The following is a 27,845-nucleotide window of genomic DNA, read 5'->3' on the forward strand; positions in this document are numbered from 1 at the left end:
CTAGCTGCTGTTCCAGTGTGGTAGCTCTAGTGACTGTCCACAGCTCTCTGTCTCCTCTTCCTCCTCTTCCTCATCATCAGCTGTTAGTCGACTGGCCTCTTCATCCTTGTCCAGACGCAGACACATTACCACCCTGGAGACAGACAGACACATTACCACCCTGGAGACAGACAGACACATTACCACCCTGGAGACAGACAGACACATTACCACCCTGGAGACAGACAGACACATTACTACCCTGGAGACAGACAGACACATTACCACCCTGGAGACAGACAGACACATTACCACCCTGGAGACAGACAGACACTCTACAACCCTGGAGACAGACAGACACTCTACAACCCTGGAGACAGACACATTACAACCCTGGAGACAGACAGACACATTACCACCCTGGATACAGACAGACAGACATTACCACCCTGGAGACAGACAGAACAACAATACATTACAACCCTGGAGAGAGAGCTCAACTACAATATATTACAACCCTGGAGAGAGAGCTCAATCACAATATATTACAACCCTGGAGAGAGAGCTCAATCACAATATATTACAACCCTGGAGAGAGAGCTCAACTACAATACATTACAACCCTGGAGAGAGAGCTCAACTACAATACATTACAACCCTGGAGAGAGAGCTCAACTAAAATATATTGCAACCCTGGAGAGAGAGCTCAATCACAATATATTTGTAGATAGTCAGGATTCAATACAAGGTGTGTTATAGTAAGGCACACTACAACAGATTTTAAGGGTAATTTACAGTTGAGTCTACATGCGCAGTATTTGCGAATGTGTCCTGCCTTAAATATAACACGCCTTACATTGTATCAGACTCAGGAGGCGTGCACACCATCCACCGCTTCCGAGTATATTACTCACTAATGTTCAGTCTCTGGACAATAAAGTAGACGAGCTCAGGGCGAGGATCTCCTTCCAAAAGAGACATCAGGGACTGTAACATACTCTGTTTCACGGAATCATGGTTCTCTCCGGATATACCGCCCCCCCCCGTCCATACAGCCAGCTGGGTTCTCAGTACATAGCACAGACAGAAATAAAGAACTCTCTGGGAAAAAGCAAGGCGGAGGTGTTTCATGATTTATTATTCATGGTGTAATTTTGGTAAGGTACAGAAACTCATGTCCTTTTGTTCTCCTGATCAGGAATTCCTCACTATCAAATGCCAACCTAATTAACTCCAGAGATAATTCACTTCGGTCAATGTCACGGCTGTGTATATTCCCCCTCAAGCCGATACGGTTGAAGTCGGAAGTTTACATACACCTTAGCCAAATACATTTAAACTCAGTTGTTCACAATTCCTGACATTTAATCCTAGTAAACATCGTACTTTTTGGAGAAATGTCCTCTGGTCTGATGAAACAAAAATAGAATTGTTTGGCCATAATGACCATCGTTATGTTTGGAGGAAAAAGGGGGTGACTTACAAGCCGAAGAACACCATCCCAACCCTGAAGCACGGGGGTGGCAGCATCATGCTGTGAGGGTGCTTTGCTGCAGGAGGGACTGGTGCACTTCACAAAATAGATGGCATCATGAGGAAGGAAAATTATGTGGATATATTGAAGCAACATCCCTGTCTTAGGTCAGTTAGGATCACCACTTTATTTTAAGAATGTGAAATGTCAGAATAATACTAGAGAGAATGATTTATTTCAGCTTTTATTTATTTCATCACATTCCCAGTGGGTCAGAATTAGTATTTGGTAGCATTGCCTTTAAATTGTTTAACTTGGTTCAAACGTTTTGGGTAGCCTTCCACAACCTTCCCACAATAAGATGGGTGAATTTTGGCCCATTCCTCCTGACAGAGCTGGTGTAACGGAGTCAGGTTTGTAGGCCTCCTTGCTCGCACACGCTTTATCAGTTCTGCCCACAAATGTTCAATAGGATTGAGGTCAGGGCTTTGTGATGGCCACTCCAATACCTTGACTTTGTTGTCCTTAAGCCATTTTGCCACAACTTTGGAAGTGTGCTTGGGGGTCATTGTCCATTTGGAAGACCCATTTGCGACCAAGATTTAACTTCCTGACTGATGTCTTGAGATGTTGCTTCAATATATCCACATAATTATCCTTCCTCATGATGCCATCTATTTTGTGAAGTGCACCAGTCCCTCCTGCAGCAAAGCACCCTCACAGCATGATGCTGCCACCCCCGTGCTTCACGGTTGGGATGGTGTTCTTTGGCTTGCAAGCCACCACCTTTTTCCTCCAAACATAACAATGGTCATTATGGCCAAACAGTTCTATTTTTGTTTCATCAGACCAGAGGACATTTCTCCAAAAAGTACGATCTTTATCCCCATGTGCAGTTGCAAACCGTAGTCTGGCTTTTTTATGGTGTTTTGGAGCAGTGGCTTCTTTTTTACTTGCTGAGCGGCCTTTCAGGTTATGTCGATATAGGACTCATTTTTACTGTGGATATAGATACTTTTGTACCTGTTTCCTCCAGCATCTTCACAAGGTCCTTTGCAGTTGTTCTGGGATTGATTAGCACAGAATACTTGTCTTTACTGACTTAGCCAATCAGAATGGTTGTATTGAATGACTCAGACCAATCAGAATAGTTGTGTTGACTGACTCACCCAATCAGAGCAGCCGGTATGAGTGCGATGGCTGAAGCCAGCAGGAAGCTGAATCCAGGGAACCAGGAGACGGTGGAGGCGTAGGTACTGCTGAACACGGTGAACCCAACACCTATACTCAGCATCTCCACGAACGCTACACACGCAAACACAGCACCTGGGGAGAGGAGAGGGCACAAACACAAAGTTCTGGAGTTATCGTTATTCTGAGTGGCTTTATTACCAGCACTGACTTTTGCTGATTTGGAGGAGGACAAATGCTGATTATGGCTGTGATATCATGTCTCTTAGCTACCTTAACATCAATGCACTAACTGTAAGTCACTCTGGGTAAGGTACTAATTTACTCAAATGTAAAATGTACTGAACATGGTTTAACTTGTCACTATCGTACACTGGGAAGTCTCATAGAAACACTGTAAGAATTGTAGCCTAGCCTAGCCTAGCATAATGTCACATAGTGTAATGTAGCCTAGCTCAGCCTAGCATAATGTCACATAGTGTAATGTAGCCTAGCTCAGCATAGCATAATGTCACATAGTGTAATGTAGCCTAGCATAATGTCACATAGTGTAATGTAGCCTAGCATAATGTCACATAGTGTAATGTAGCCTAGCATAATGTCACATAGTGTAATGTAGCCTAGCTCAGCCTAGCATAATGTCACATAGTGTAATGTAGCCTAGCTCAGCATAGCATAATGTCACATAGTGTAATGTAGCCTAGCATAATGTCACATAGTGTAATGTAGCCTAGCATAATGTCACATAGTGTAATGTAGCCTAGCATAATGTCACATAGTGTAATGTAGCCTAGCATAATGTCACATAGTGTAATGTAGCCTAGCTCAGCCTAGCATAATGTCACATAGTGTAATGTAGCCTAGCTCAGCATAGCATAATGTCACATAGTGTAATGTAGCCTAGCTCAGCATAGCATAATGTCACATAGTGTAATGTAGCCTAGCATAATGTCACATAGTGTAATGTAGCCTAGCATAATGTCACATAGTGTAATGTAGCCTAGCATAATGTCACATAGTGTAATGTAGCCTAGCATAATGTCACATAGTGTAATGTAGCCTAGCTCAGCCTAGCATAATGTCACATAGTGTAATGTAGCCTAGCTCAGCATAGCATAATGTCACATAGTGTAATGTAGCCTAGCATAATGTCACATAGTGTAATGTAGCCTAGCATAATGTCACATAGTGTAATGTAGCCTAGCATAATGTCACATAGTGTAATGTAGCCTAGCATAATGTCACATAGTGTAATGTAGCCTAGCATAATGTCACATAGTGTAATGTAGCCTAGCATAATGTCACATAGTGTAATGTAGCCTAGCATAATGTCACATAGTGTAATGTAGCCTAGCATAATGTCACATAGTGTAATGTAGCCTAGCATAATGTCACATAGTGTAATGTAGCCTAGCATAATGTCACATAGTGTAATGTAGCCTAGTATAATGTCACATAGTGTAATGTAGCCTAGCTCAGCCTAGCATAGTGTCACATAATGTAATGTACCCTAGCTCAGCCTAGCATAGTGTAACATAGTGTAATATAGCCTAGCTCAGCCTAGCCTAGCCTAGCATAGTGTAACATAATGTAATATAGCCTAGCTCAGCCTAGCCTAGCATAGTGTAATATAGCCTATCTCAGCCTAGCCTAGCATAGTGTAACATAATGTAATGTACCCTAGCTCATCCTAGCCTAGCATAGTGTAACATACCCTATCTCAGCCTAGCCTAGCATAGTGTAACATAATGTAATGTACACTAGCTCATCCTAGCCTAGCATAGTGTAACATAGTGTAATGTACCCTAGCTCAGCCTAGTATAGTGGAATAGTGGAATGTAGCCTAGCTTAGCATAGTGTCTTACCCTGTTCAGAGCTGAGTACTATCTTGGACATCATGGACCTCAGAACAGGAGCAGGCATGATGGAGAGAAGGAGAGGCAGCCGCACTAAGGAACACACACACACGAGAGAACTGGTTTACACACACACACACACACACGAGAGAACTGGTTTACACACACACACACACACACACACACACGAGAGAACTGGTTTACACACACACACACACACACACACACCCACGAGAGAACTGGTTTACACACACACACACACACACACACGAGAGAACTGGTTTACACACACACACACACACACACTCACGAGAGAACTGGTTTACACACACACACACACACACACACACACACACACACACACACACACACACACACGAGAGAACTGGTTTACACACACACACACACACACACACACACGAGAGAACTGGTTTACACACACACACACACACACACACATATTTATTTTCCCCTTAATACTTCAACTATTTGCACATTGTTACAACACTGTATATAGCCAATAATATAACACTTAAAATGTATTTTACTGTTAATTTCTGATTGTTTATTTTTATTTTGTTTATTGTTTATTTCACTTGCTTTGACTCGGGCTTCCATGTAAACATGTTTCCCATGCCAATAAATCCCTTTGAATGGAATTTAATTGAATTGAGAGAGGGAAAGAGAGGAGGGGAAAGAGAGGAGGGGAAAGAGAGGAGGGGAGGGTGTTTTCTGTTTTAGTAAAGTATTTTTACACAAACACACATGCGCACACACACATCTGTGTTTTCCTGAAATTTCAGGTATTTTTGGAGTGTACAATTTTTTTTACCATTAAAAATCCTATTTTCCCTAACCCCAAACCTAACCCTTAAGCTTAAAATAGCATTTGAACAAATTAATTTCAAATAAGTTATTGTTTTCCTACCTTTTCAGGACATTAAGGTGAAATGTTAGGACATTGGGGTCCTGACACACACACACACACACACACACACACACACACACACACACACACACACACACACACAGGAGTGGGCATGAGGAGGAAAATATACGCCTTCAGGTGTTTTTTTATATAATATAATATAATATAATAATATATAATATGCCATTTAGCAGACGCTTTTATCCAAAGCGACTTACAGTCATGCGTGCATACATTTTTTAATTTTTTAATTTTTTGTGTGTGGGTGGTCCAGGGGATCGAACCCACTACCTTGGCGTTACAAGCGCCGTGCTCTACCAGCTGAGCTACAGAGGACCATCATCAGTAATGTTTTATGTACCTGTGTGTAATGTTGTCTCCTGCTTGAACAGCCTACTACTTCTAATTATAAAACTAATTCAATCAATCAATCAGCCAGACAACCTACCAGTCAATACCCCCCCCCCATCTCACCTAGGAACATGAGAAGTGTGTTCTTGGCGAAGGCAGCCGTCAGCAGTCCTGCAGCGACAGACAGCAGTCCCAGTAGTACTATATACCCATCCCGGAGACAGCGTGACAGCAGGGAGACCCCTGCAAAGCTCCCCAGGTAGATGAGTGTAGACAGGGCTGAACCGTAGCCCACCAACACCTCACTCCAACACAGAGGAGCATTCAGCTCATACAGGATGAAGATGGACATACCACCCAGCTTAGACACCTGTGGGGGAGAGAGAGGATGGATGCAATGTGTGAAAAAATACTAAATTAAAACTAATGAACAATCATCTTAGATAGCTGACAGGGAGATGGGGGGGGGGGGGGGAGAGAGAAAGGAGCAGGCCATGAGCAGATGAGCTCCTGAATCTTGACAAAAAGATAGATTTTGATTTTTTTTACAAGGACATATAGGATACTAACCAATGATTCTTACTACCAAGGATTCTTACTGCCAAGGATTCTTACTGCCAAGGATTCTTACTGCCAAGGATTCTTACTACCAAGGATTCTTACAGTAGCTTGCGAAAGTATTCACCCCCCTTGGCATTTTTCCTATCGTGTTGCCTTACAACCTGGAATTAAAATTGATTTTTGGGGGGTTTGTATCATTTGATTTACACAACATGCCTACCACTTTGAAGATGCAAAATATTTTGTCTTGTGAAACAAACAAGAAAAAAAAACAGAAAACTTGAACTATTCACCCCCCAAAGTCAATACTTTGTAGAGCCACCTTTTGCAGCAATTACAGCTGCAAGTCTCTTGGGGTATGTCTCTATAAGCTTGGCACATCTAGCCACTGGGACTTTTGCCCATTCTTCAAGGCAAAACTGCTCCAGCTCCTTCAAGTTGGATGGGTTCCGCCGGTGTACAGCAATCTTCAAGTCATACTACAGATTCTCAATTGGATTGAGGTCTGGGCTTTGACTAGGCCATTCCAAGACATTTAAATGTTTCCCCTTAAACCACTCGAGTGTTGCTTTAGCAGTATGCTTAGGGTCATTGTCCAGCTGGAAGGTGAACATCCGTCCCAGTCTCAAACCTCTGTGGAGCTTTGCAGCTCTTTCAGGGTTATCTTTTTTCTCTTTGTTGCCTCTCTGATTAATGCCCTCCTTGCCTGGTCCATGAGTTTTGGTGGGCGGCCCTCTCTTGGCAGGTTTGTTGTGGTGCCATATTCTTTCAATTTTTTAATAATGGGTTTATGGTGCTCCGTGGGATGTTCAAAGTTTCCGATTTTTCTTTATAACCAAACCCTGACCTGTACTTCTCCACAACTTTGTCCCTGACCTGTTTGGAGAGCTCCTTGGTCTTCATGGTGCCGCTTGCTTGGTGGTGCCCTCTTGCTTAGTGGTGTTGCAGACTCTGGGGCCTTTCAGAACAGGTGTATATATACTGAGATCATGTGACAGATTATTTGACACTTAGATTGCACACAGGTGGACTTTATTTAACTAATTATGTGACTTCTGAAGGTAATTGGTTGCACCAGATCTTATTTAGGGGCTTCATAGCAAAGGGGTTAATACATATGCACGCACCACTTTACCGTTATTTATTTTTAGAATTTTTTTAACAAGTTATTTTTTTCATTTCACTTCACCAATTTGGAATATTTTGTGTATGTACATTACATGAAATCCAAATAAAAATCAATTTAAATTACAGGTTGTAATGCAACAAAATAGGAAAAATGCCAAGGGGGATGAATACTTTTGCAAGGCACTGTACTGCCAAGGATTCTTAATGCCAAGGATTCTTACTGCCAAGGATTCTTACTGCCAAGGATTCTTACTACCAAGGATTCTTACTACCAAGGACTATCCAGCAAACTTCTCTAGATATTTTACTTTACAAAGACTGAATGCTGAGTTAAAAAGCTACCAAGTTTGCTAGGAAAGAACAGACCCAGCTGCAACATTAATTAGCATGAGCCCAACAATGGCAGCAGAGTTCCTCCCCCACCCAAATGATGGATTCCCCACCCTACCCTTTTTCCTCCCCCACCCAAATCCCCCACCCCACCCCTTTGGCCCCCTGCTCCATGGCTTCCCTCTGTGCAGAGGTCACCACAGTACAGAACCCCTTGGATATAGAAAATGACAAGGCACGGAAAGAGTACAAAGAGACGCTCCTCATGGACAATCCAGAGAATCTTTTACTGACTGCTACAAAAATGGGAACGAACGCAACCTAATCTTCCACACAGACCCTCCCTGGGCATGGCACACTGCTATAAGAGCACACTATCCCTCTTTTAAGAGAGAGGGTATTGGAGGAGGGTGGAACATCAGAACACTGGAAAACAAGGACCCTGAGACGGAGACACCCTCTGTCAACCTGGACAAGAATGGAACAGTGGTGCTGCAGGGCAACTTCATACACTTACAACATCACTTTTACAGAATCAAAGAGAGAGCACGGCAGGAGAAGCTTTCTCTTGGTGATGACTCCCCTTACCCCGAGCGAGTCTGATCACCCCCCTGAAGGACTCCTGAGTGGCGCAGTGGTCTAAGGCACTGCATCGCAGTGCAAACTGTGCCACTAGAGATCCTGGTTCGAATCCAGGCTCTGTCGCAGCCGGCCGCGACCGGGAGACTCATGGGCGGCGCACAATTGGCCCAGCGTCGTCCAGGGTAGGGGAGGGAATGGCCGGCAGGGATGTAGCTCAGTTGATAGAGCATGGCGTTTGCAACGCCAGGGTTGTGGGTTCGATTCCCACGGGGGGCCAGTATAAAAAAAAAAAATGTATTCACTAACTGTAAGTCGCTCTGGATAAGAGCGTCTGCTAAATGACTAAAATGTAAATGTAAATGTAAGGACATCACCTTCAACCGCAGCCCCAACACCTCACACAGGAGCAACAGAGCAAAAATAAAAACCCCACCCAGACCAGCAAGACTCCCTCCCAGAACTGTAGGACCTGCAACAAGAGAACCTACACCCAGACCACAGGACTACCAGCCACATCCCCACCCCCACCACAACCAGTTGACACCCCCCCCCCCCCCCCCCGACAAACCCTAGCCACACCCATATCAGTCATAGGTCCTTCTGCACCCCACAACAAGGACCTCAACTAAAACACCCACCCAAGCCCCATCCTGCTCAGCTTGGTCAGAGCCTAAACCACACAGATAATTTTTATTTTTTTTCACCTTTATTTAACCAGGTAAGAAGCCAGTTGAGAACAAGTTCTCATTTACAACTGCGACCTGGCCAAGATAAAGCAAAGCAGTGCGATAAAAACAACAACACAGAGTTACATATGGGGTAAAACAAAAACATAAAGTCAAAAATACAACAGAAAATATATATACAGTGTGTGCAAATGTAGCAAGTTATGGAGGTAAGGCAATAAATAGGCTATAGTGCAAAATAATTACAATTAGTATTAACACTGGAATGATAGATGTGCAAGAGATGATGTGCAAATAGAGATACTGGGGTGCAAATGAGCAAAATAAATAACAATATGGGGATGAGGTAGTTGGGTGGGCTAATTTCAGATGGGCTGTGTACAGGTGCAGTGATCGGTAAGGTGCTCTGACAACTGATGCTTAAAGTTAGTGAGGGAGATAAGAGTCTCCAGCTTCAGAGATTTTTGCAGTTCGTTCCAGTCATTTGCAGCAGAGAACTGGAAGGAATGGCGGCCAAAGGAGGTGTTGGCTTTGGGGATGACCAGTGAGATATACCTGCTGGAGCGCATACTATGGGTGGGTGTTGCTATGGTGACCAATGATCTAAGATAAGGCGCGGATTTGCCTAGCAGTGATTTATAGATGACCTGGAGCCAGTGGGTTTGGCGACGAATATGTAGTGAGGACCAGCCAACAAGAGCGTACAGGTCACAGTGGTGGGTAGTATATGGGGCTTTGGTGACAAAACGGATGGCACTGTGATAGACAACATCCAATTTGCTGAGTAGAGTGTTGGAGGCTATTTTGTAAATGACATCGCCGAAGTCAAGTATCGGTAGGATAGTCAGTTTTACGAGGGCATGTTTGGCAGCATGAGTGAAGGAGGCTTTGTTGCGAAATAGGAAGCCAATTCTAGATTTAACTTTGGATTGGATATTCTTAATGTGAGTCTGGAAGGAGAGTTTACAGTCTAACCAGACACCTAGGTATTTGTACTTGTCCACATACTCTAGGTCAGACCTGTCGAGAGTAGTGATTCTAGTCGGGTGGGCGGGTGCCAGCAGCGTTCGATTGAAGAGCATGCATTTAGTTTTACTAGTGTTTAAGAGCAGTTGGAGGCTACTGAAGGAGTGTTGTATGGCATTGAAGCTCGTTTGGAGGTTTGTTAACACAGTGTCCAATGAAGGGCCAGAAGTATACAAAATGGTGTTGTCTGCGTAGAGGTGGATCTGAGAGTCACCAGCAGCAAGAGCGACATCATTGATATACACGGAGAAAATAGTTGGCCCAAGAATTGAACCCTGTGGCACCCCCATAGACACTGCCATAGGTCCAGACAACAGGCCCTCCGATTTGACACATTGAACTCTATCTGAGAAGTAGTTAGTGAACCAGGCGAGGCAGTCATTTGAGAAACCAAGGCTATTTAGTCTGCCAATAAGAATGCGGTGGTTGACAGAGTCGAAAGCCTTGGCCAGGTCGATGAAGACGGCTGCACAGTACTGTCTATTATCGATCGCGGTTATAATATCGTTTAGGACCTTGAGCGTGGCTGAGGTGCACCCATGACCAGCTCGGAAACCGGATTGCATAGCTGAGAAGGTATGGTGGGATTCGAAATGGTCGGTGATCTGTTTGTTAACTTGGCTTTCAATTACTTTCGAAAGGCAGGGCAGGATGTATAGGTCTGTAACAGTTTGGATCTAGAGTGTCACCCCCTTTGAAGAGGGGGATGACCGCGGCAGCTTTCCAATCTCTGGGGATCTCAGACGTTACGAAAGAGAGGTTGAACAGGCTAGTAATAGGGGTTGCGACAATTTAGACGGCTAAATTTAGAAAGAAAGGGTCCAGATTGTCTAGCCCAGCTGATTTGTAGGGGTCCAGATTTTGCAGCTCTTTCAGAACATCAGCTGTCTGAGTTTGTGTGAAGGAGAAGCGGGGGGGGGGCATGGGCAAGTTGCAGCGGAGGGTGCAGAGCTGGTGGCCGGGGTAGGGGTAGCCAGGTGGAAAGCATGGCCAGCCGTAGCAAAATGCTTGTTGAAATTCTCGATTATTGTAGATTTATCGGTGGTGACAGTGTTTCCTAGCCTCAGTGCAGTGGGTAGCTGGGAGGAGGTGCTCTTATTCTCCATGGACTTTACAGTGTCCCAAAACTTTTTGGAGTTAGTGCTACAGGATGCAAATTTCTGTTTGAAAAAGCTAGCCTTTGCTTTCCTAACTGCTTGTGTATATTGGTTCCTGACTTCCCTGAAAAGTTGCATATCGCGGGGGATATTTGATGCTAATGCAGTACGCCACAGGATGTTTTTGTGCTGGTCAAGGGCAGTCAAGTCTGAGGAGAACCAGGGGCTATATCTGTTCTTAGTTCTGTATTTTTTGAATGGTGCATGCTTATTTAAGATTGAGAGGAAATTACTTTTAACCCTCCCGTTGTCCTAGGGTCAAAATGACCCGCCACTGTGTTGAACCAACTTTATTTAATTTTTATATTTTTGGGATCATTTGTGAGGAGGAGGCAGTGAGACTTTAAAGAAAGTATCACTGCCTCCTTCTCACAAATGATCCAAAAAATATACAAATTAAATAAAGTTGGTTCAACACAGTGGCGGGTCATTTTGACCCTAGGACAACGGGAGGGTTAAAGAACAACCAGGCATCCTCTACTGACGGAATGAGATCTATATCCATCCAGGATACCTGGGCCAGGTCAATTAGGAAGGCCTGATCACTAAAGTGTTTTAGGGAGAATTTGACAGTGATGAGGGGTGGTCGTTTGACCGCGGACCCGTTACGGACGCAGGCAATAAGGCAGTGATCGCTGAGATCCTGGTTGAAGACAGCGGAGGTGTATTTAGAGGGTAAGTTAGTCAGGATGATATCTATGAGGGTACCCATGTTTACGGATTTAGGGTTGTACCTGGTAGGTTCGTTGATCATTTGTGTGAGATTGAGGGCATCTAGTTTGGATTGTAGGATGGCCGGGATGTGGGGGGTCTGTAGCAAGCGGCAACAGTGAGAGACTTATTTCTGGAAAGGTGGATTCTTAGAAGTAGAAGCTCAAACTTTTTGGGCACAGACCTGGATAGTATGATAGAGCTCTGCAGGCTCTCTCTACAGTAGATTGCAACTCCACCCCCTTTGGCAGTTCTATCTAGACGTAAAATGTTGTAGTTGGGGATGGACATTTCAGAATTTTTGGTGGCCTTCCTAAGCCAGGATTCAGACACTGCTACAACATCAGGGTTGGCGGAGTGTGCTAACGCAGTGAATAACTCAAACTTAGGAAGTAGACTTCTGATGTTAACGTGCAGAAAACCAAGGCTTTTGCGGTTACAGAAGTCAACAAATGATAGCTCCTGGGGAGTAGGAGTGATACTGGGGGCTGCAGGGCCTGGGTTAGCCTCTACATCACCAGAGGAACAGAGTAGGAGTAGAATAAGGATACGGCTAAAGGCTTTAAGAACTGGTCTTCTAGTGCATTGGGTACAGAGAATAAAGGGGGCAGATTTCCGGGCGTTGTAGAATAGATTCAGGGCATTATGTACAGACAAGGATATGAAAGGATATGAGTACAGTGGAGGTAAACCTAAGCGTTGGGTAACAATGAAAGAGATACTGTACACATATCCTTTCATATCCTTGTCTGTACATAATTCCCTGAATCTATTCTACAACGCCCGGAAATCTGCCCCCTTTATTCTCTGTACCCAACGCACTAGAAGACCAGTTCTTAAAGCCTTTAGTCGTATCCTTATTCTAGTCCTCCTCACTGGAGGCACCGATTGAGCCGGTCTCTGCGTGTATGGGGGGTGGAACAAAGGAACTATTTGAGGCAGGTTGAGAGGGACTTGGGGTTCTACAGTGAAATTGTATAATAAGAACTAACCCAAACAGCAATAGGCTAGGCATATTGACATGGGAGAGAGGCATAATGCAATCACTGGTGTTATTAGAGAGAGCTAAGACAACAACTGGGAATGGCGATAAAGTTTGGGCTGAGGCTAAACAGAATAAACAGGACAGGGTACCGTGTAAAGGAACAGTCCAGCAGGCATCAGCTGTGCAGCTGAGTGATCATAAGGTCCAGTGAACAGCAATATTTGGTTGCAGCTAGCTAGTTGCGATTATCCAGTCCAGTGATTCAGTGATTCCGGCAGAAAATTTGATAGGTTCTGGGTCGATAACTCGCTGTGCAGACAGTGCAGACTGGCCGATAATAGTCCAGACTAGAGCTGGCTGGTAGGTAGTGCAGGCCACGGACAATGGAGAAAAAGCCGCTAACGGTGGCTAATAGCAAGTAGCTAGTTAGCTGGTTAGCTGGCTACTCCCGTCCGGTAGACAGAGAGGTAGATAGCCGGGGCTAGCTCAAGGCTAACTGGTGCTACGGGGGCAGTGGTAATTAGCCTACAGCAACATCCATTCGACATCCATTCGGTTGCGGCTAGCTAGATCCGGTGTTAAGGTCCAGTGATTCAGTTATTCTGGCAGAAAATCCAATGTTCTGGGTGAAAACCGCTAACGGTGGCTAATAGCAAGTAGCTAGTTAGCTAGTTAGCTGGCTGTCTAGTTTCAACCGGAGATTCTAGATAAAGGTGAGTAAATAATAGAATCTGTTCCACATTGAGTGAGGCGGGTTGCAGGGAAGTATATTTAGTAGAAGGATGAAAAGTGTGATAGGGAAATATATACGTAAAATACAAAACAAAATACAAAAAAACAGGCTATTTACATGGACACATCTATCTCATCCTGGAATATACAAGGTCTGAGATCTTCTGCCTTTGGCAGGAACCCAGACTTTACCAAAGAAATTGGAAATACAGACATTATCATTCTACAAGAAACATGGTATAGAGGAGATGGACCCACTGGTTGCCCTCTAGGTTACAGAGAGCTGGTAGTCCCATCCACCAAACTACCAGGTGTGAAACAGGGAAGAGACTCTGGGGGGTATGCTAATTTAGTATAGAGCAGATTTAACTCACTCTATTAACCAGTTAAATGTAACTAAATGTAATCAGAAATGTCATCTACATAATCCGCAAAAGTAATTATTTATCATAAACAAAATCTAGTAATGCTGCATACTCAAAGAAATCTCACCTTTCTGGTAAAAATAGTTACAGTTGAAGTCGGAAGTTTACATACACCTTAGCCAAATACATTTAAACTCATTTTTTTCACAATTCCTGACATTTAATCCTAATAAAACATCACTGTCTTAGGTCAGTTAGGATCACCACTTTATTTTAAGAATGTGAAATGTCAGAATAATAGTAGAGAGAATGATTTATTTCAGCTTTTATTTCTTTCATCACATTCCCAGTGGGGTCAGAAGTTTACATACACTCAATTAGTATTTGGTAGCATTGCCTTTAAATTTTTTAACTTGGGTCAAACGTTTCGGGTAACCTTCCACAAGCTTCCCACAATAAGTTGGGTGAATTTTGGCCCATTCCTCCTGACAGAGCTGGTGTAACTGAGTCAGGTTTGTAGGCCTCCTTGCTCGCACACGCTTTTTCAGTTCTGCCCACACATTTTCTATAGGATTGAGGTCAGGGCTTTGTGATGGCCACTCCAATATCTTGACTTTGTTGTCCTTAAGCCATTTTGCCACAACTTTGGAAGTATACTTGGGGTCTTTGTCCATTTGGAAGACCCATTTGTGACCAAGTTTTAACTTCCTGACTGATGTCTTGAGATGTTGCTTCAATATATCCACATAATTTTCCTTCCTCATGATGCCATCTATTTTGTGAAGTGCACCAGTCCCTCCTGCAGCAAAGCACCCCCACAACATGATGTTGCCACCCCCGTACTTCACGGTTGGGATGGTGTTCTTCGGCTTGCAAGCTGCCCCCTTTTTCCTCCAAACATAACGATGGTCATTATGGCCAAACAGTTATATTTTTATTTCATCAGACCAGAGGACATTTCTCCAAAAAGTACGATATTTGTCCCCATGTGCAGTTGCAAACCATAGTCTGGCTTTTCTATGGCGGTTTTGGAGCAGTGGCTTCTTCCTTGCTGAGCGGCCTTTCAGGTTATGTCGATATAGGACTCGTTTTACTGTGGATATAGATACTTTTGTACCTGTTTCCTCCAGCATCTTCACAAGGTCCTTTGCAGTTGTTCTGGGATTGATTTGCACTTTTCGCACCAAAGTACATTAATCTCTAGGAGACAGAACGCGTCTCCTTCCTGAGTGGTATGACGGCTGCGTGGTCCCATGGTGTTTATACTTATGTACTATTGTTTGTACAGATGAACGTGGTATCTTCAGGCGTTTGGAAATTGCTCCCAGGGATGAATCAGACTTGTGGAGGTCTACAATTCTTTTTTCTGAGGTCTTGGCTGATTTATTTTGATTTTCCCATGATGTCAAGCAAAGAGGCACTGAGTTTGAAGGTAGGCCTTGAAATACATCCACAGGTACACCTCCAATTGACTCAAATGATGTCAATTAGCCTATCAGAAGCTTCTAAAACCATGACATCATTTTCTGGAATTTTCCGAGCTGTTTAAAGGCACAGTCAACTTAGTGTATGTAAACTTCTGACCCACTGGAATTGTGATACAGTGAATTATAAGTGAAATAATCTGTCTGTAAACCATTGTTGGAAAAATTACTTGTGTCATGCACAAAGTAGATGTCCTAACCGACTTGCCAAAACTATAGTTTGTTAACAAGAAATTTGTGGAGTGGTTGAAAAACGAGTTTTAATGACTCCAACCTAAGTGTATGTAAACTTCTGACTTCAACTGTATAAATTGCTGAGGTGTAGTCACCTTTGAGTACACAAGCGCAAGTACACAGTACAAATGTGATTAAAATGTTAAAATATGAAATATGATGTATTTCCTATTCAACAAAACTGTATGAATAAGGCTTGAAATGACTTATATTATTATATATTAAATGACTTATATGCTTTCTAAATATAGTATGATCAAATCTTAAAATGACTAACTATAAGAGTTCACCTTCCTTATAACTGTAAAACACATATTTGTATGTTTAGTGTTAGAGAAAATGTGCATATTTGGATCATTTTTTGATCTCTCTTGATCAAAACGTAGATGTCTTGCCCCCATCGCTGTCAACATCTCACAGACCTCTAGCCTGGCTTCCTGAACTCGTACAGGACAGACCTCTAGCCTGGCTTCCTGAACTCGTACAGGACAGGAACTCTTTCATCTCATACTAATCTTGTCCACCTACGACAAACTGAACATTTATTTTGTTTAAAATCTATTAATTATTTAAGATTAATGGCTGTAAATAGTCAGAAGAGTGAATGAAATGGTAGGAAGGACATTTTCTTTTTAAATTATTTTTTAGCAGACGCTCTTATCCAGAGCGACTTACAGTTAGTGAGTGCATAAATTTTTCATACTGGCCCCCCGTGGGAATCGAACCCACAACCCTGGCGTTGCAAGCGCCATGCTCTACCAACTGAGCTATACAGGACATCCCAGCTTAAAGTGGTTTCATATTTCACATCCTACATCACACAAGCTCAGAAAAATATTCCTCCTTGGGAACCAGGGAACCAGGGAACCAGGGTACCAGGGAACCAGGGAACTAGGGTACCAGGGTACCAGGGAACCAGGGAACCAGGGAACCAGAGAACCAGGGAACCAGGGCTATCGCTCAATGCAAGCCATTTTTCTCTACGGTGTCCACAGATTTATAACAAGCATGTTGGTCGGAACCGGTACCAGAACCACGCAGGGGACCTTACAACTGAGAGGTTCATTAAATTAGTCAAAACAGGAACATTTTACATCTGGCTAGAAATTAATATGGAAATGATCTCAACGGACAAAAATGTCCTCCTGTGTGCTACCTATATCCCCCCCATTAGAATCCCCATAATTTAACCATGACAGCTTCTCCGTCCTAGAGGGGGGAGATCAACCATTTCCAGGCCCAGGGACATGTACTAGTATGTGGCGACCTAAATGCCAGAACTGGACAAGAACCTGACACCCTCAGCACACAGGGGGACAAACACCTACCTGGAGGTGACAGCATTCCCTCCCCCATATGCCCCTCTAGGCACAACTACAACAAAATGGGTCACAACTCCTGCAGCTCTGTCGCACGCTGGGTCTGTACATAGTCAATGGTCGGTTTTGAGGGGACTCCTATGGTAGGTACACCTATAGCTCATCTCTTGGCAGTAGTACTGTAGACTACTTTATCACTGACCTCAACCCAGAGTCTCTCAGAGCGTTCACAGTCAGCCCACTGACACCCCTATTAGATCACAGCAAAATCACAGTCTACTTGAACAGAGCAATCCTCAATCATGAGGCATCAAAGCCAAATGAACTGAATATTATTAAGAAATGCTATAGATGGAAGGAAAGTAGTGTTGAAACCTACCAAAAAACAATTAGGCAACAACAAATTCAATCCCTTTTAGACAACTTCCTGGACAAAACGTTCCACTGTAATAGTGAAGGTGTAAACTTGGCAGTAGAAAACCTAAACAGTATATTTGACCTCTCAGCTTCCCTATCAACTCTAAACATTTCAACTAAACAACCTAAGAAAATTAACAAAACTGACAAATATTTTTGATGAAGAATGCAAAAAAATCTAAGAAAGAAATTGAGAAACCTATCCATTCAAAAACAGAGACCCAGAAAACCTGAGCCTACGCCTTCACTATGATGAAACACTAAAACAATACAGAAATACACTATGGAAAACATTAAACAAACAACAACATGAAGCGTTATCTATCCAAAATGGAGATGTATGGATAAACCACTTCTCCAATCTTTTTGGCCCTATAACAGAGAACAAACAGCAAAAAAATATACATGATCAAATGTAAATCTTAGAATCAACTATTAAAGACTACCAGAACCCACTGGATTCTCCAATTACATTGAATGAACTACAGGACAAAATACAAACCCTCCAACCCAAAAAGGCCTGTGGTGTTGATGGTATCCTAAATGAAATGATAAAATATACAGACCACAAATTCCAATTGGCTATACTTAAACTCTTTAACATCATCCTCAGCTCTGGCATCTTCCCCAATACTCGGAACCAAGGACTGATCACTCCAATCCACAAAAGTGGAGACAAATTTGACCCCAGTAACTACCGTGGGATATGCGTCAAAAGCAACCGTAGGAAAATCCTCTGCATTATCATTAACAGCAGACTCCTACATTTCCTCAGTGAAACTATGTCCTGAGCAAATGTCAAATTGGCTTTTTACCAAATTACCGTACGACGGACCACGTATTCACCCTGCACACCCTAATTGACAAACAAACAAACCAATACAAAGGCAAAGTCTTCTCATGCTTTGTTGATTTCAAAAAAGCTTTTGACTCAATTTGGCATGAGGGTCTGCTATACAAATTGATGGAAAGTGGGGTTGGGGGAAAAACATACGACATTATAAAATCCATGTACACAAACAACAAGTGTGCGGTTAAAATTGGCAAAAAACACACACATTTCTTTCCACAGGGCCGTGGGGTGAGACAGGGATGCAGTTTAAGCCCCACCCTCTTCAACATATATATCAACGAATTGGCGAGGGCACTAGAACAGTCTGCAGCACCCGGCCTCACCCTACTAGAATCTGAAGTCAAATGTCTTCTGTTTGCTGATGATCTGGTGCTTCTGTCACCAACCAAGGAGGGCCTACAGCAGCACCTAGATCTTCTGCACAGATTCTGTCAGACCTGGGCCCTGACAGTAAATCTCAGTAAAACAAAAATAATGGTGTTCCAAAAAAGGTCCAGTTGCCAGGACCACAAATACAAATTCCATCTAGACACCGTTGCCCTAGAGCACACAAAAAACTATACATACCTCGGCCTAAACATCAGCGCCACAGGTAACTTCCACAAAGCTGTGAACGATCTGAGAGACAAGGCAAGAAGGGCCTTCTATGCCATGAAAAGGAACATCAAATTTGACATTCCAATTAGGATCTGGCTAAAAATACTTGAATAAGTTATAGAACCCATTGCCCTTTATGGTTGTGAGGTCTGGGGTCCGCTCACCAACCAAGAATTCACAAAATGGGACAAACACCAAATTGAGACTCTGCATGCAGAATTCAGCAAAAACATCCTCTGTGTACAACGTAAAACATACAGGCAGATCAGAATTAGGATGATACCCGCTAATTATCAAAATCCAGAAAATAGCAATTCAATTTTACAACCACCTAAAAGCTTTGACTATGTACAGACTCAGTGAGCATAGCTATTGAGAGAGGCGGCGACAGGCACTGCCCACAAAATGAGGTGGAAACTGAGCTGCACTTCCTAACCTCCTGCCAAATGTATGACCATATTAGAGGCACATATTTACCTAAAATTACACAGATCCACAAAGAATTAGAAAACAAACCCATTTTTGATAAACTCCCTTATCTACTGGGTGAAATACCACAGTGTGCCATCACAGCTACAAGATTTGTGACCTGTTGCCACAAGAAAAGGGCAACCAGTGAAGAACAAACACCATTGTAAATACAACCCATATTTATGTTTATTTATTTTCCCTTTTGTACTTTAACTATTTGCACATTGTTACAACACTGTATATAGCCAATAACATAACACTTTAAATGTATTTTACTGTAAATTTCTGATTGTTTATTTCCCTCTAGTTTATTGTTTATTTCACTTGCTTTGACTCGGGCTCATAGCTGTTTCCCATGCCAATAAATCCCTTTGATTAGAATTTAATTGAATTGAGAGAGGGAGAGAGCGAGAGCGGGAGAGCGAGAGGGGGGGGGGGGGGGGGGGGGGGGGGGGGTGTTTTCAGTTTTAGTTTAATAATTTTACACAAACACACACACACACACACACACACACACACACACACTCACAGCTGTGTTTTCATGAAATGTATGAACCTTTTTTAATGTAAATGTTTTTGCCATTTCAAATCCTATTTTCCCTAACCCCTAAACCTAACCCTAACCCCAAAACCCTCAACCTAACCCTAAACCTTTAAGCTTAAGATATCATTTGAACAAATTCAGGACCTGTAAAAAGTCCTGACTTCTAAAACAGGATGTGAAGTTGAAATGTTATACACACACACACACACACACACACACACACACACACACTAACCTTATAGAAGGCAAAGGCCGCCAATATCAGTCCCAGGACAGTTTTCCTCCTCCTTGGTGATGCGGTGAATAACAGATACACACCCTGCAACCGACCAATCAGGGCTTGTCGTTGGGGCAAGTAGGCGGAGCCTGCCTCAGCCCCAGAAGGTGTCGGTGATGATGATGATGATGAAGAGTCTGTGTGTGAGGGTGTAACCACGGTCTCCTGCAGTACCCATGCTGTGTATACCAGGTTGATTAGATGTATTATGGCTGCTGTGATGAACGGCCAGGTGAACCCTGCTGTCTGAATATAGAACCCAGTACACAGAGAGGCTAGCCCTGACAACACGCCTAGCAACATGTCCAAGGCTGCCATACGCACCGTACGACCTCCTCCCTTACCCCAGTCTCCCTCTCTACTCCCCCCATCTCTCCCTCTGTCTCTCCCTCCATCTCTCCCTCTGTCTCTCCCTCCATCTCTCCCTCTGTTTCCCTGTCCATCGCTCTCTCCATCTCTCCCTCTGCCTCCCAGTCCATCGCTCTCTCCATCTCTCCCTCTGTCTCTCCCTCCATGTCGCCCTCTGTCTCCCTGTCCATCGCTCTCTCCATCTCTCCCTCTGTCTCTCCCTCCATGTCGCCCTCTGTCTCCCTGTCCATCGCTCTCTCTATCTCTCCCTCTGTCTCTCCCTCCATGTCTCCCTCTGTCTCCCTGTCCATCGCTCTCTCCATCTCTCCCTCTGTCTCTCTCTCCATCTCTCCCTCTGTCTCCCTGTCCATCGCTCTCTCCATCTCTCCCTCTGTCTCTCTCTCCATCTCTCCCTCTGTCTCCCTGTCCATCGCTCTCTCCATCTCTCCTTCGGTCTCCCTCTCCACTCCCCCCACTCATAGCCCGATCTCTACAGTAATCACCTCCCCCTCCCCCACCTCCCTCACAATGGTAACTCCCCTCATCTCTAGCCCCAATCCAAACCCTATTCATACCCCCACCCCCTTCCTCACACGTATACTTACCCCCACCCCCATCCCCCTCCACCCCCTCCTCCTCACACAGGTCAGCTATATAGGCAAAACTTCCCCCCAGTAAAGCAGTGGGCCCCCCCAGTACCCCGGCCAGGAACGAGGCCCCTAGCAGGTAACCCAGGCTGAGGGAGAGGTGAGACACGGTTGCATAGCACAGAGCAAAGAACAGCTCGCCCACCAGGGGGGGCACCAGAGCTACCTAGAGATAGAGGGATGAGAGGGGGGAGAGGAGAGAGGAGGGCAGAGAGCGACAGAAGAAGAAAGAGGGGGGAGAGAGACATTGGTAACATACCAATTAGGATCCTCACACACACAGACCAATTAGAATCTGGCTAAAAATACTTGAATCAGTTATAGAACCCATTGCCCTTTATGGTTGTGAGGTCTGGCGTCTGCTCACCAACCAAGAATTCACAAAATGGGACAAACACCAAATTGAGACTCTGCATGCAGAATTCTGCAAAAACATCCTCCATGTACAACGTAAAACACCAAATAATGCATGCAGAGCAGAATTAAGCTGATACCCGTTAATTATCAAAATCCAGAAAATTCTACAACCACCTAAAAGGAAGCGATTCCCAAACCTTCCATAACAATGCCATCACCAACAGAGAGATTAACCTGGAGAAGAGTCCCCTTTCCAAATCATGTCCAATCAATTGAATAAAGGATGATCAATATAAACAGGATGCACCTGAGCTCAATTTCGAGTCTCATAGCAAAGGGTCTGAATACTTATTTAAATAGGGTATTTAGGTTTTTTATTTGTAATAAATTGGCAAATAATTTTTTTTAAAAACTGTTTTCACTTTGTCATTAAGGGGTATTGTGTGTAGATTGCTGAGATGTTTTATTGATTTAATCAATTTTAGGATAAGGCTGTAACGTAACAAAATGTGGAAGAAGTCAAGGGGTCTGAATACTTTCCGAAGGCACTGTATGCATTGGAAATGGTGTGTATTCTCTAGAATATCAAAAACTTGTAATGTAAAGATCCCCTGATATTGACCCTTTCACACAGTGATACTCCAATCAGTTATAGAACCCATTGCCCTTTATGGTTGTGAGGTCTGGGGTCCACTCACCAACCAAAAATTTACAAAATGGGACAAACACCCAATTGAGACTGCATGCAGAATTCTGCAATAATATCCTTTGAGTACAATGCAAAACCCCAACCCCACCCTTCCATCACAAAGTGCTAACCTAAAGAGAGATGAACCTGGAGAAGAGTCCCTTAAGCAAGCTGGTCCTGGGGCTCTGTTCACAATCACAAACAGACCCCACAGAGCCCCTGGACAGCCCCACAATTAGACCCAACCAAATCATGAGAAAACTAAAAGAGAATTACTTGACACATTGGAAAGAATTAACAAACAAACAGAGCAAACTAGAATGCTATTTGGCCCTAAACAAAGAGTACACAGTGGCAGAATACCTGACCACTGTGACTGACCCAAACTTAAGGAAAGCTTTGACTATGTACAGACTCAGTGAGCATAGCCTTTGTCACACCCTGACTCAGGGGACTCTGATATGTTGAGTCAGGGTGTGTATATTCTTTGTTGTGTATGTTCTATGTTGTACGATCTAGTATGTATGGTTCTATGTTGGCCGGTGTGGTTCCCAATCAGAGGCAGCTGTAGCTCGTTGTCTCTGATTGGGGACCATACTTAGGCAGCCTATTGGCACTAGTGGGTTGTGGGATCTTGTTCCGTGTGAGGTTTGTTGTGTGTACCTTAGGACGTCACGTATCATTGGTTTATTGTTTTGTCGTTGTGTTTTTCGTTAAATAAACATGTTTGCATATCACGCTGCGCCTTGGTCCGTCCCGTTTATGAACGAACGTGACAGAAGATCCCACCAGACCTGGACCAAGCAGTGTGCCGAGGAGGAGCAGAGAGGATGGACTTGGCAGGAGATAAGAGAGGATCTGGCAAGAAAGATGGAGGCCCTGATCAGGGTGGAGAGGCAATCCCAATAATTTTTTTTGGGGGGGCACACGGTGTGGAACGACGAGGCAGCAGGAGGCCGCGACAGGGCGGATCTGCTGGTTAGGAGAGGAGGCCACCAGATTACGGGGGCTATTGGTTCAGAGGGAGCAGAAGGAAGGTGTAGAAGCACGGCGAGAGGAGCTGGTTAGGTAGCAGAAGGAGCAGGGGTTAATAAAGGAACCCAGTCCTGCTCCTCGCACCAAGCAAGTGGTGAGTGTCGCCAGTCCTGCCCGGCCTGTTCCTGCTTCTCGTACCAAGCTAGTGGTGCGCGTCGCCGGCCCGGCCTGTTGCTGCTTCTCGTACCAAGCTAGTGGTGCGCGTCGCCGGCCCGGCCTGTTCCTGCTCCTCGCACCAAGCCAGTGGTGTGCGTCGCCAGCCCGGCCCGGCCTGTTCCTGCTCCTCGCACCAAGCCAGTGGTGCGCGTCGCCAGCCCGGCCCGGCCTGTTCCTGCTTCTCGTACCAAGCCAGTGGTGCGCGTCGCCAGCCCGGCCCGGCCTGTTCCTGCTCCTCGCAACAAGCCAGTGGTGCGCATCGCCAGCCCGGCCCGGCCTGTGCCTGCTCCTCGCACCAGACCAGTGGTGCGTTTGTCCAGTCCGGCACGGCCCGTGCCCGTTCTGATTGGGGACCATACCTAGGCAGCCTATTGGCACTAGTGGGTTGTGGGATCTTGTTCCATGTGAGGTTCCATGTGAGGTTTGGTTTATTGTTTTGTCGTTGTGTTTTTCGTTAAATAAACATGTTTGCATATCACGCTGCGCCTTGGTCCGTCCCGTTTATGAACGAACGTGACAGCCTTGCTATTGAGAAAGGCCGCCAAAGGCAGACCTGGCTCTCAAGAGAAGACAGGCTATGTGCACACTGCCCACAAAATGAGGTGGAAACTGAGCTGCACTTCCTAACCTCCTGCCAAATGTATGACCATATTAGAGACACGTATTTCCCTCAGATTACACAGACCCACAAAGAATTTGAAAACAAACCCAATTTTGATAAACTCCCATATCTATTGGGTGAAATACCACAGTGTGCCATAACAGCAGCAATATTTGTGACCTGTTGCCAAAAAAAAAGGGCAACCAGTGAAGAACAAACACCATTGTAAATACAACCTATATTTTTGTTGATTTATTTTCCCTTTTGCACTTTAACTACTTGCGCATCATTATAATACTGTATATAGACATAATATGACATTTGAAATGTCTTTATTCTTTTGGAACTTTTGTGAGTGTAATGTTTACTGTTCATTTTTATGTTTTATTTCACTTTTGTTTACTATCTACTTCACTTGCTTTGGCAATGTTAACATACGTTTCCCATGCCAATAAAGCCCTTAAATTTAAAATAGAATTGATTGAAATTGAAATTGAATTGAAATTGAATTGAGAGAATGACAGCGTTAAACAAATGAGTACCCAGGCTATTTAACAGCTATATACAAGTACATGTCATATATTGTCTTTTTCAGCAAATGACCTACTTTAGACCTACAGGAGAATAGGACTAATTTAGCGACAGTAAATGTCATATACATATATATATATTAGTTAAACAAAGTCCACCTGTGTGAAATCTAAGCATCACATAATCTCAGTATATACAGTTGAAGTCGGAAGTTTACATACACTTTGGTTGGAGTCATTAAAACTCGTTTTTCAACCACTCCACAAATTTCTTGTTAACAAACTATAGTTTTGGCAAGTCGGTTAGGACATCTACTTTGTGCATGACACGTAATTTTCCCAACAATTGTTTACAGACAGATTATTTCACTTATAATTCACTGTATCACAATTCCAGTGGGTCAGAAGTTTACATACGCTAAGTTGACTGTGCCTTTAAACAGCTTGGAAAATTCCAGAAAATGATGTCATGGCTTTAGAAGCTTCTGATAGGCTAATTGACATCATTTGAGTCAATTGGAGGTGTACCTGTGGATGTATTTCAAGGCCTACCTTCAAACTCAGTGCCTCTTTGCTTGACATCATGGGAAAATCAAAAGAAATCAGCCAAGACATCAGACAGTATGAAAAAATGTATGCACTCACTAACTGTAAGTCGCTCTGGATAAGAGCGTCTGCTAAATGACTAAAAATGTAAATGTAAAACAAATTGTAGACCTCCACAAGTCTGGTTGGTCCTTGGGAGCAATTTCCAAACGCCTGAAGGTACCACGTTCATCTGTACAAACAATAGTACGCAAGTATAAACACCATGGGACCACGCAGCCGTCATACCACTCAGGAAGGAGACGCGTTCTGTCTCCTAGAGATGAACGTACTTTGGTGCGAAAAGTGCAAATCAATCCCAGAACAACAGCAAAGGACCTTGTGAAGATGCTGGAGGAAACAAGTACAAAGGTATCTATATCCACAGTAAAACGAGTCCTATATCGACATAACCTGAAAGGCCGCTCAGCAAGGAAGAAGCCACTGCTCCAAAACCGCCATAAAAAAACAGACTATGGTTTGCAACTGCACATGGGGACAAAGATCGTACTTTTTGGAGAAATGTCCTCTGGTCTGATGAAACAAAAATAGAACTGTTTGGCCATAATGACCATCGTTATGTTTGGAGGAAAAAGGGGGCAGCTTGCAAGCCGAAGAACACCATCCCAACCATGAAGCACGGGGGTGGCAGCATCATGCTGTGGGGGTGCTTTGCTGCAGGAGGGACTGGTGCACTTCACAAAATAGATGGCATCATGAGGAAGGAAAGTTATGTGGATATATTGAAGCAACATCTCAAGACATCAGTCAGGAAGTTAAAGCTTGGTCGCAAATGGGTCTTCCAAAGTTGTGGCAAAATGTCTTAAGGACAACAAAGTCAAGGTATTTGAGTGGCCATCACAAAGCCCTGACCTCAATCCTATAGAAAATGTGTGGGCAGAACTGAAAAAGCGTGTGTGAGCAAGGAGGCCTACAAACCTGACTCAGTTACACCAGCTTATTGTGGGAAGCTTGTGGAAGGCTACCCGAAACATTTGACCCAAGTTAAACAATTTAAAGGCAATGCTACCAAATACTAATTGAGTGTATGTAAACTTCCGACCCACTGGGAATGTGATGAAAGAAATAAAAGCTGAAATAAATCATTCTCTCTAGTATTATTCTGACATTTCACATTCTTAAAATAAAGTGGTGATCCTAACTGACCTAAGACAGGGAATTTGTACTAGGATTAAATGTCAGGAATTGTGAAATACTGAGTTTAAATGTATTTGGCTAAGGTGTATGTAAACTTCCGACTTCAACTGTAGTGATGAATACTTTTTTGTTGTTGTTTAGGTTGTGGTGATATACTGCCATCTGGTGGCGACTAGAAACAATAGCGTAATAGGAACTGTATGTTTTACCTTCCTGCCGCAGTGGTCGCTGTAGGAGACCAGGAGTAGGGAGGAGAGGAGACTGGGGAAGAGGAAACATAACTCGCTGTAGAGGAGGAACAGAGATGCCTCCTTCTGGATCTCCTGTAGCGAGGAAGGGAGGAGAGGGGGAGGAGAGAGGGGAGAGGAGAGGGGAGAGGGGAGAGGAGAGGGGAGGAGAGAGGAGGGAGAGAGGAGGGAGAGAGGAGAGGGGAGGGGAGAGGGGAGGAGAGGGGGAGGAGAGAGGAGAGGGGAGGGGAGAGGGGAGAGGAGAGGGGAGGAGAGAGGAGGGAGCGAGGAGAGGGGGAGGAGAGAGGAGAGGGGAGGGGAGAGAGGAGAGGGGAGGGGAGAGGGGAGGAGAGAGGAGGGAGAGAGGAGAGGGGGGAGGGGAGAGGAGGGGGGAGGGGAGAGGGGAGGAGAGAGGAGGGAGAGAGGAGAGGGGGGAGGAGAGGGGGGGAGAGAGGGGAGGGGAGGAGAGAGGGGAGGAGAGAGGAGGGAGAGAGGAGAGGGGGGAGGAGAGGGGGAGGAGAGAGGAGAGGGGAGGAGAGGGGAGGAGAGAGGAGAGAGGAGGGAGCGAGGAGAGGGGAGGAGAGAAGAGGGAGAGAGAGAGGAGTGGAGAGAGGAGAGGGGAGGGGGAGGAGAGAGGAGAGAGAGAGGAGAGGGGGTGGAGAGAGGAGAGGGGAGGGGAGAGGAGAGAGGAGGGAGAGAGGAGAGGGGGGAGGAGAGAGAAGGGAGAGAGGAGATGGGAGGGGGAGGAGAGTGGAGGGAGAGAGGAGGAGAGAGGAGGGAGAGAGGAGAGGGGAAGGGCGAGGAGCGATGAGGGAGAGAGAGGAGAGTGGAGGAGAGAAGAGGGAGAGAGGAGATGGGAGGGGAGGGGAGAGGAGAGAAGAGAGGGGAGGGGGAGGAGAGAAGAGGGAGAGAGGAGGGAAGAGGGAGAGAGGAGATGGGAGAGAGGAGAGAGAGAGAAGAGGGGAGGGGGAAACCATTTGAAACAGATTTTCCTGGTCTTCCCGTTTTTGTTATATTTATGTACACAAAAGAAGACAAGAGAAAGACTAAACTTAATTTAATGATAATTGCAACTGTTTGAATTGAATGTCAATAATTGTATTTGTGGTGTTTGAAGCTGTAATGTTGATTCTGTAATTTGTAGTTAATATTGATTGATCATTTTGAATTTGTTGTATTGTTGTCCTCAGGGCACCGTTGTAAATGAGACCCTGGTTCCCTCGAATAGATAAAGTACCAAATAAAACCAATAAAGTGTGCACAGCCGCGAGCTTC

The 27,845-nt window shown here is 44.4% G+C and overlaps 1 protein-coding gene across 1 annotated transcript; it reads right to left on the minus strand.

The window, feature by feature from the left end:
• Window positions 1-26,666, minus strand: slc46a3 (solute carrier family 46 member 3; the record flags this gene model as incomplete). The annotated part of the gene is made up of 7 exons (XM_084197840.1): window positions 1-133; window positions 2,623-2,779; window positions 4,510-4,593; window positions 5,903-6,149; window positions 20,197-20,577; window positions 21,214-21,399; window positions 26,553-26,666. Coding segments are annotated over 7 exons (1,302 nt in total), but the record flags the coding sequence as incomplete, so codon positions are not given.
• Between the last annotated feature and the right edge of the window lie 1,179 nt (window positions 26,667-27,845).

The sequence above is a fragment of the Coregonus lavaretus genome, assembly GCF_964263955.1.
Source record: "Coregonus lavaretus genome assembly, contig: HAP1_SCAFFOLD_400, whole genome shotgun sequence".
In the NCBI taxonomy this organism is placed as follows: domain Eukaryota; kingdom Metazoa; phylum Chordata; class Actinopteri; order Salmoniformes; family Salmonidae; genus Coregonus; species Coregonus lavaretus.